This window comes from Danio rerio, chromosome 5 (assembly GCF_049306965.1).
Source record: "Danio rerio strain Tuebingen ecotype United States chromosome 5, GRCz12tu, whole genome shotgun sequence".
NCBI lineage: Eukaryota > Metazoa > Chordata > Actinopteri > Cypriniformes > Danionidae > Danio > Danio rerio.
This window is the reverse complement of record NC_133180.1, coordinates 14,290,246-14,300,425: the sequence shown is the minus strand read 5'-3', so window position 1 is coordinate 14,300,425 and position 10,180 is coordinate 14,290,246. Positions and strand designations below refer to the sequence as shown.

At 39.8% G+C, this 10,180-nt stretch overlaps 1 protein-coding gene across 3 annotated transcripts in view; it reads right to left on the bottom strand.

The window, feature by feature from the left end:
- Window positions 1-1,626: 1,626 nt before the first annotated feature.
- The window catches only part of ckap2l (cytoskeleton associated protein 2-like), a 47,605-nt gene continuing 39,051 nt past the window's right edge, over window positions 1,627-10,180 (bottom strand). The window contains exon 10 of one of the 3 annotated variants that reach the window (XM_073950996.1): window positions 1,627-2,179. In XM_073950996.1, coding sequence (XP_073807097.1) covers window positions 2,142-2,179 — 38 coding nt within the window. In that variant the 3' untranslated portion in view covers window positions 1,627-2,141. The remainder of the gene's footprint in view (window positions 2,180-10,180) is intronic. The other 2 variants (XM_073950993.1, XM_073950992.1) reach the window with 2 other exon arrangements.

Below are 10,180 nucleotides of genomic sequence, written 5' to 3'. Positions count from 1 at the left end.
TTTGGAATAAAAAACCAAATAGAGTTGGGGTCTTTTAAGCATCTTTTAATCCAACTTATTCTAAAAGTGTTTACTATGTCCTCAAAGTCGATCACTTCAAGTCCGCCCTCTTTTCTACTATTTACTAGAACTGTTTTCTTAAGTTTATGGGATTTATTTTTCCAAATAAAGTTTAAAAGTATTTTGTTAACTTGTTTAGCAGTAGGGATATTAACAGAGAGAGAAAGTGAAGGGTATATCAAACGAGACAAACCTTCTGCTTTAGTCAAAAGACCACTTTATTAGGTACACCTGTCCAACTGCTCGCTATCGCGATTCATTTTTAATCAGCCAATCACATGACAGCAAATTAATGCATTTAGGCATGCACACAACGTCAAGATGATCTGCTGTAGTTCAAACCGAGCATCAGAATGAGGAAGAAAGGTGATTTCAAGAGTTCACACTTAGATATTGCTTGACAACCGTAAGCAGGTTTGGCATGCTGTCCCTGGAGAGAACCCTGAGCTCGGAGATAGTTGAGCCCTGGGCTCCCGCCAGGTCCATAGAGCATGTGAGGGGAGTACGAGATCAGGTGGTTCTCGAGAGCTCCCCTTTTGTGTAAAGGAGAAAAGGAGGAGAAAGGGGGTGGATGGGGGGTTTCCTCGGAAAACGAAGATAAGAGAGTAATATCTAGCTAGGCTACCTATAGTGAGTTAGGATAGATCTGATTGGCTAACTAATGAGTGTAGATAGGTGGCCAGCTGCAGTCAATTATATCACATGCTCCTCTCGAAATTAGTTTAAAAACTTCACTTAAGTGACTTTGAACGTGCATGGTTGTTGGTGCCGGACGGGCTGGTCTGAGTATTTCAGAAACTGCTGATCTACTGGGACTTTCACACACAACTATCTCTAGGGTTTACTGAGAATGGTCCAAAAAAAAGAAAATATGCAGTGAGTGGCAGTTCTGTGGGCGCAAATGCTTTGTTGAAGTCAGAGGAGAATGGCCAGACTGGTTCCAGCAGATAGAAAGGCAACAGTAACTCTAATAACCACTCGTTACACCAAAGTATGTAGAAGAGCATCTCTGAACACACAACACGTACAACTTTGAGGTGGAAGGGCAACAGCAGCAGAAGACCACACTGGGTGCCATTCCTGTCAGCTAAAAACAGGAAATGAGGCTACAATTCGTACAGGCTCACTATGATAGACAGTAGAAGATTGGCTAATTGTTGCCCGGTATGATGAGATCCATTCTGGCTTGTATCAACAGTTCAGGCAGGTGGTGGTGTAGTAATCTGAAGCAACTGTGTGATGCTATCATGTCAATATGGACCAAAATCTTTGAGGAATATTTCCAGTATTGTTGAATCTATACCGCAAAGGATTAAGGCAGTTCTGAAGGCAAAAGGGGCTCCAACTTGGCACAAGTACCTAATAAAGTGGCCGGTGACGGTGAGTGTATATTACTGGTGGCGTGCACAGACCACCAGTGGGACAGGGGCAGAAGTACCAATAAGGGCACTAAGAATAATGGCACAATTTTATATAATAGCTTGTACAATAAATATAACCAAAACAGGCTTTACAACAGATTTTAAACTTAATTGTTATTAAATGAACTGCATTCAAGTCAGCATAGGCTACTCGTACTGCAGTTTTTATTATATATAAAAATACATTTTATAAAATGAACAGGATTTTTTTTCTGTGACATCACATTTTATTAGTTTACATAGTAATTGTGCTAATTTATTTTCGAAATTGTGACTCAGTTTAGCTCCTTTGCCTTTTAATAGATGAACTAAGCAAATATTTAAAATATTCTACAGAACAGTCATACAGATGTGAAACTACATATAGACAAAACATGAAATGCCAGAAACGTGGCAGCGATCAATTAAAGCTTATGTTTTTTTGAGCATTACTCGCATGCCGCCATATTTGCTAAGTTTACAACAGCATTAGTTATTGTGACTTAAATTGTAAAGTATGACCATATGAATGCTTTGTAAATATTTCATTTATTGTCTTTAAAAGGCAAAAACTAACTGCGTTGGCGTATATAAATATTGCTCTGCAAGCATTGTAACTGACTCAGTGTGTGGGTAGCAGAGTTGGCTCCTGTTTAAATTTGCAAAAAGAACTTCATTGTTTCATCCAAATCCAAGTTGCCAGTCGTCGTAATGGCATGCTAAGAAGAAAAGACAGAACATTAGGCAAGGATCTACGTTACCAGTCTGCAAGATCGTGACTCATAGGAAAGAGCGTTGACACATAGTGTACGTCTTTTCTCACAGTTAGAAGTTCACCGTTCCCAACTAATATTCAGAAGAAGTTGCTAAAGGCAGGATAATTGGTTTCTTACAGTTGCAAGACAGTTGCTAAATGATGTTGTGATGTCATTGGGTGATGATGTCAATGGGTGATGACGTCATGGCGTAATAACAACTCAAAACTATAATTACTGTAATATGCTGGGGTCGGACAAAGACACTGAACACTGGCCAAGTTTGTGTTGGAGGTTTTATAGCTAAATTTGACCATCCTGGTGGCCAATCTTCATTGAGCACTCCACCAGTACAAGCAGAGTGTGAAGGTTTCATTAGCAGAGTAATACCCTAGTATTGCAATGCACACAACATTATGGGTAACATATCAGAGTTTAAATGAAGACAAATTGTTGGTGCATGTCATTGTGACTAAGATAGTAAGTCTTTGTGGTGTATTAAGAGCTGCGATCAAAGATCATGACCATAGGTAAAAGTAGGATCCTAGAATGACCGGTAAATCGAAAGCTTTTTGCCTATTGGCTTAGCTCTTTCTTTACCACAATGCACCGGTACATTGACCGCATTACTGCAGCCTCCGCCTGTCAATCTCACGCTCCATCCTTCCCTCACTAATAAAGCAAAACCCCGAGATACTTAAACTCCTCTGTTCATACAGGGAGGAGACAGCCCTTAACAAAGGCCTCTGACCCAATACTACCCCCAAGCACCTTCCACAGAATGCCACGTGGGACATGGATGAATGCCTTTTCCAAGTCCACAAAACACATGTGGACTGGTTGGGCATACTCCCATGAACCCTTGAGCACCCTGGTTAGGGTATAGAGCTGGTCCAGTGTACCACAGCCTGACAAAAACAGACAAAAACCACATTGGTTTTCCTGGATCCTGGGTTGATCAATTACTATTACAATAATTTTCACTTAGGCGACGCAGTAGGTAGTGCTATCGCCTCACAGCAACAAGGTCGCTGGGTTGCAGGTTCGAGCCTCGGCAGGGTCAGAAGGTCGCTGGGTCGCATGTTCGAGCCTCGGCTGGGTCTGTTGGCATTTCTGTGTCGAGTTTGCATGTTCTCCCTGCGTTCACGTGAGTTTCCTCCGGGTGCTCCAGTTTCCCCCACAGTCCAAAGACATGCGGTATAGGTGAATTGGGAGTGTATGTGTATGTGTGTGTGTGTGTGTGGATAAGTTGGCGGTTTGTTCCGCTGTGGCGACCCCGGGTTAATAAAGGGACTAAGCTGACAAGAAAATGAATGAATGAAAATTTCCTCTTAAATATTTGCTCATTCTGTGTATTTCTGCCTTTAAAATAGGCTAAGTTTGTTGCAGCAGCAGCTCACAGCACACAGAGGTTGAACTTATGCACATTAAGCTTATCTCTACCCTATCTCCACTAATAAAACAATAAAACGAATGATGTTAACTGACTTGAGGCATTTTAATTAGGCTTTGACATCAGTGAAATTTTATAAGCAGTGTGGCAAGGCCATATACATTGTTTATTTATAAATGAAACATCAAGTCAGCACCAATAGCCTAGTATTTAGTGTGTTGACATACAGCACTACGGTGACCTGGATTTGATTTCCGGCTTGAGGTCCTTCCAAATCCTCTCTCTCTCTCTGCTCCCCACACATTCCTGCTTCCGTTCTCTACTGTTTTATTAAATAAAGGTATAAAAACCCTAATAAACAATTACTGTATGGAACATCATATGGCTTTGACCAGTAATTTCAGTTCAATATAGTGATGCTGTTGACAGATATCTTATAGGCTACAAAAACGGGCCTATAATAAAAGCATTTAGCATAGATATACAGTTTAAGCCAGATTTATTAGCCCTCCTGTTAAATTTTACTTCCTTTATTTTTGTTCCTAAAAAATTTTTTTTTTAATGGAGAGCTTTTTTCAATGTTTATAAACATAATAGATTTAATAACAGATTTCTTTTATCTTTGCCATGATGACAGTACATCATATTTTACTAGTTATTTTTTGATATATTCAGCCTGAAGTGAAATGTAAAGGTGTAACTAAATTAATATTAGGTTTAGTCAAGTCATTGTATAACAGTGGTTTGTTCTGTAGACTATCTAAAAAATATTGCTTAAGGGAGCTAATTATATTGACCTTTAATTATTATTATTTTTATTATGTTGATTGGATTTTCACAATAATACAGGCATAACAAGACATCTTCAAAAGACATGCAAAGGAAAAGCTCAGATTACATTTAATCATGTTACTGTATATATAAGCTCTTGTTTTATTGTACAGTGTCCTTAAGTTGCCAGAAAAGAGCCTTAAAATAAATTTTTTTATTATTATTATTATTTGATGAAGGTGTCTACATGAGTAGATTTTTGGATGTTCCTTTCATAATTCCGTTTTACATGTTATAGCACAAAACTCGATTAACGTCATTACGCTATCCATATTTCCTCCGGAGTTTTATGTCATTTCGGGTGTTTCATTATTAATTTGTCGACTTTATCTGCAGTTTGGCATTTTAATTTTCATTCAGGAACATTTCATGCATGCCCCCCATGACAAACGAGATATTGGATGCGAGTATGAACTGCTGGAGGAGTGTTGTTTAATGGAGAATGTCTGTACTGCAATAATGTGACTAAAGTAGGCATACTCCACGTCAATCCGATTTCTGTTTAGTTCGACCTTAAAGAAGTGGTTACAATATTTTTTTTAAAAGATTTCATTGTGTTTATGGGGTGCAAAACAATGTGTGTTCGTGATTCATTTGTAAAGAATCATGTTATTTGCTCTCTTATCTTACCTTCACTTCATACAGCTACTGAGCTAACATGGAAATGACCATCATATTTCCTGGTTCCTCCTATAAGGCCTGCCCTCAAAGGACTCTGATTAGTCAGCAAACCTAATGTGTTGTGATTTACGGATCGGCTTCACGTCACTAAGAAACATCATGCCTCTGTTGCAGGTTGTTTGTCAGACTGTTATGGCACGCCGTTTTAGCAATAAATAAAGTTGGGGGAATAGGGGTCGCAGAATGAGTTCAAGGGGTCGCGAGAGTGGTTTAAAAATTGTGTAATTTTCAGTGATTATGATATATATTTTTCAGTATTACAAGTGAAAGCTAATATTTTCAGATTTTTAAAAGATATTACTGATTAGTATTAAAAAAAAAAAAGAATCGAACATTATAACTGTGAAGCAAACTCGCTAGTTATCAATACAGCACGCATCTGGATGTGAAAACCGCAACCGTCTACTTTGACTAAACATAAGAGCAAGACCCCATTAGACAAAAGAAGGTAATGTCAGAAATATCAGGATAAATTCATAAAGTATTTAGGACACATTCAGGCAGAATCCATCTTTGCAATTGAAACGCAGCGCTCAGGAATAGTTTAAAACAGTTGTCATGTCAACTTGCTGCAGTAAACAAAGCCCATAATGCTTGCCCTGCCTTCGCGCTCTTCTTATTGGCCCACTGCTCTAGAACTGAATGCATTAGGTAAAATCCTCTGTCAATCACTCAGTCAATGCCTTCTGCCTTCAGATGACAGGAGCGACAACCGCAAAAATGTAAAGCGCTAAAGATGAGAATGAGAACAACACCGACAGATTTTGTTTTAGAAACCACCTAAAGCTACAAATAATGGCACATCTGATTACTGATCACGTGCTGAATATTAATCCACCATCTACACTTTTCCAAGAGTCGATAAAAGACTTCCATTGGGTCCAATCCTGCTATGAAAATAACTGTATATAAATGCTATGAAAAGCATTCACTGTAAAGCCTGTGGTACGGAATTTTCAGGTAACTGTTTGCCACATTTACAAATTTTAAGCACGAGATGTTCTGTTTAATCCCTTATTTAATCGCCAGATGGTGTCAGCCGTGCAGCCATATGTAAAAGTTAACACCGCGTACACCATCGCAAAAGGGCTTGCACTGACTAAGATTAAACTAATATTGCAGCTCATGAGGAGACCGGTATTGCTCTTAAAATAACATATGCTAATAATAAGGTTTGTGTCAAAAACAACTACAATATCAGACACCACCCGTGAGAACACAGCACAGTTATCATTAACAGATTCATTTATGTCAAGCAGTGCATGCAGGGCCAGTGAGCGGTCCATCCGTCTATCTTTTGGTCACTCAGTTATGTTATAAAAATGAATTTTCTTGTGATAACGGGATTTCGTTGAAACATTTTCCTCACGCATGCATATATATTTTTTTGCTTGTTAGTTTTGATTTGTTTTGTTTTGAAATGCAATAAATCTGTTTATAAAACTTGTAGTTACGGTGCTCATAATTGGTGGGTGCGACAAAATTTTGGCGTTTTTCTTTTATTCAATTTTTAAAGTTAGGAGCACCAGTGCTACCAAGCAAAAATGTTAATTTCGAGCCCTGTAATGTATAGTAAATCTAGTTTAAATATTGTGATAACTTTAAAAGAAGCTATTTTTATTGTTTGTATATGCTTTGGTAGTGAGGGGTCGCAAGTTCTTGACGATCTTACATTGAGGGTCGCTGGCTTAAAAGTTTGAGAACCACTGTCGTACTACATACCTGCTAACACTCTCGTTTTTCCTGGAAATCTCCCGTTTTGTTCCGTCTCACAGAAAACTTCCGGAATTTCCCCCCTGCTGGCCTCAATAAATTGTGAAAGCAGCAGTCCTTTGTAAAATGCTTTGCTCATAGAGCTTTATCTTTATTCTGGAACATTTATAAAATTAAACTGTAAGCACTTCTCTCATTGTGTCACATCCCTTGAAAGGCCAAATAGTAAAACAGAATAAGATCTATGGAAATAGCAGCGTTTGGACTGCATCTTCCCTTCTCTATTAACGCATCTGTGGCCACGCCCCTTTACTGCACAAGGTGTGTGTAACCTGGAATGTTTGTGATCTCATTAGCCCGGATGTATTTTTTTGCAGTCCCTAAATTCATTCGCTGTAGGCTTTGCTAAGCTAAATCTGTAAAAGCCCATGTCTCACTTTGCATTGAAGTTTGAGCATCTTACATTTAGAGTCAGAGATGTTGTCTATGTTCACACAGCTACATTACACATCAACTAAAGTTTAAAATAAAATATATCATAGTGGACCACCCCTTTAATCATGTTAAATTAATTTTAAAAAATCACTCTTTACATGTTAGACTCTTAATCAGAGTCTTGTCTTAATCGCATTAAATTGGATTATTGGTGTCCATGTAAGCCAGGGGTCATCAAACTTGTTCCTGGAGGGCCGGTGTCCTGCAGATTTTAGCTCCAACCCTAATCAAACACACCTGAACCAGCAGATCAAGGTCTTACTAGGTATACTTGAAACACTCAGCCAGGTGTGTTGAGGCAAGTTGGAGCTAAACACGGCAGGGTCACCGGCCCTCCAAGACCAGGATTGGTGACCCCTAATGTAAGCGTACTCAATGAAAATAGGTCAAAATCCAGCTGCACATTTGTCCTCAACTGTACAAGTGAATTAAAGCTCAACTTTTGATTTATGAAAAACTTTTTGGTGGATTTCTCAACCCAGTAAGCTAAAATTAGCATTTACATCACAAGAAAATTGTTGACCAGTCTGAGCACGCAGTGGGAGGACAGGCAGTCGTCCTACTTTAAAGCTTGCATGCTATTATTTTTTTTGCGATTATGTATCTGTGCTCTTGTGTAACAGAGCACTCACGCCATTTACAGAAATGAATAAAATTATAACACAATTCTGTAATCCTAGACTCTGAGTTAAAGGAGGAAGAGATGAGATGCGTGTGAATGGAGAACGTGGGAAACTTACAACCATGAAAGATATATTAGGTTTAATATATGTACCCTGTGTTGCATGGTGACTCAGAGGTTAGCACTGTTGCCTCACAGCAAGAAGATTCGAGTTCCAGCTAGGCATTTCTAAGTGGAGTTTGCATGTTTTCCTCATGTTTGTGTGGGTTTCCTCCGGGTGCTCCGGTTTCCCCCACAGTCACATTTCCGCAGCCACAGCCTTATCACCCTGCAGCCCAAGACCGATTACTCACTGAAGCAAAGCAGGGCTGAACCTGGTAAGTACCTAAATGGGAGCCCACATGGGAAAAACTAGATAGCTGTTAGAAGTGATGTTAGAGAGGCCAGCAGGGGGTGCTCAACCTGTGGTCTTTGTGAGTCCTACTGCCCCAGTATAGTGAAGGAGACACCATACTCTAAAGGATGATTTATACTTCTGCGTCAAACACCGGCATATGCTACGGCGCTGATGCATAGCCCTTCGCCATGGCAATCGGCGTCACTGACGTGCACCTCTCAAAAAATGTAACTACACATCGCAACAACGCATAGCGCAAGCTCTGTGATTGGTCGGCTTGGTAGCGCTGACGAGTCTGGGCGGGACAGAGAGCCGCGCGAATGGCGCGAGTGATTGTTTACAAGTGTGGAGTCCCGTGAAGGAGCTCCGGATGGAAAGTTTTGTTTTGTGTTGTGTTTATGGTTAAAGTTGTTGCACGTCCGCCGGTTCCTGCCTCAAAATGAGCGAGTTTGAGTCACTTGTACAACCAGGAAGTGTTCAGGAAAAGCAAAACAGAAGCGAAGAAACTCGACACAGAGGATAATTTACACCTCACTGCCAACTAGCGTTTCGGAAATGTTATTGCAGACCAACAGAGACAGCGCGCAGAAGTATAAATGCACAGCTGCGCGCGTTGCCTGCGCCGTGAGTTACGCCGGTCACTTGACGCAGAAGTATAAACCAGGCTTTAGTGAGTGCCGTCTTTCAGATGAGACGTTAAACCGAGGTCCTGACTCTCTTTGGTTATTAAAAATCCCATGGCACTTCTTGTAAATAGAGTGTAACCCCAGTATCCTGGCCAAATACCTCCCATCAGCCCTTTCTCATCATGGCCTGCCAATCATCCCCATCTACCAAAATGGCACTATCACTGTCTCTCCACTCCATCAATAGCTGGTGTGTGGTGAGCGCACTGTTGTCCTGTGGCTGATCATCCAAGTGGATGCTGCACACTGGTGGTGATTTAGAGAGACCCACCTTATGATTGTGAAGCGCTTTGGGTGTATGGCCATACACGATAAATGCGCTATATACATACACATTACATTACATTTACATTACATTACAGTCCAAAGACATGCACAGTAAGTCAATTGGTTGAACCAAATTGACCATAGTGTGTGTGTGTGAATGTGAGAGGGTGTGGGTGTTTCTCAGTACTGGGTTGCGGCTGGAAGGGCATTCGCTGCGTAAACCATATGCCGGAATAGTTAGTGGTACATTCCTTTGTGGCAAAAACTGATAAATAAGGAACTTAACCGAAGGTAAATGAATGAATGATGATTTGTCCCCTATAAGTAACCTAGGTTTGCATATTTTCCACATTTTTACATGCGTTAAATTACACATATACAATTAAATATAAAAGAAGTGCTTTTCCAAGTTTCCAACATCACTAAAAACTGCTCTGGGTTGAAGAAAAATATGTACAAATGCTGTAAAATGATATCAGTGTTATTCTAGTGATTGGTGCTGGGACAAATATGCTTTTATACTGCTTGATTCTGCGATAAGGGATTACAAATCTGCTGGCAAAAGAAATTCATTGCTAAAGCAGTCAGAGGAATCATAATTAAGTTGTATTTCCACATCCACTTGTAACATCCCACACGATGCAGGTCTAAGACGTGCAACCACAATCAATTTACTAAACAATCAACAAGTTGACAAAGTAGTATATTGATAAGTTTTCCCATACAAGACAGATAACAGAAAAAGTGATGAGGGATTCAAGAAAACCACTATAACAAAACCATCATGACCCTTTCAATGTGACAATGCAATGCAATGCAATCTCACAGCAGAGTAACTTTTAGATTTAGAGGCTTTTTGTACAATCCCATTCATACATTA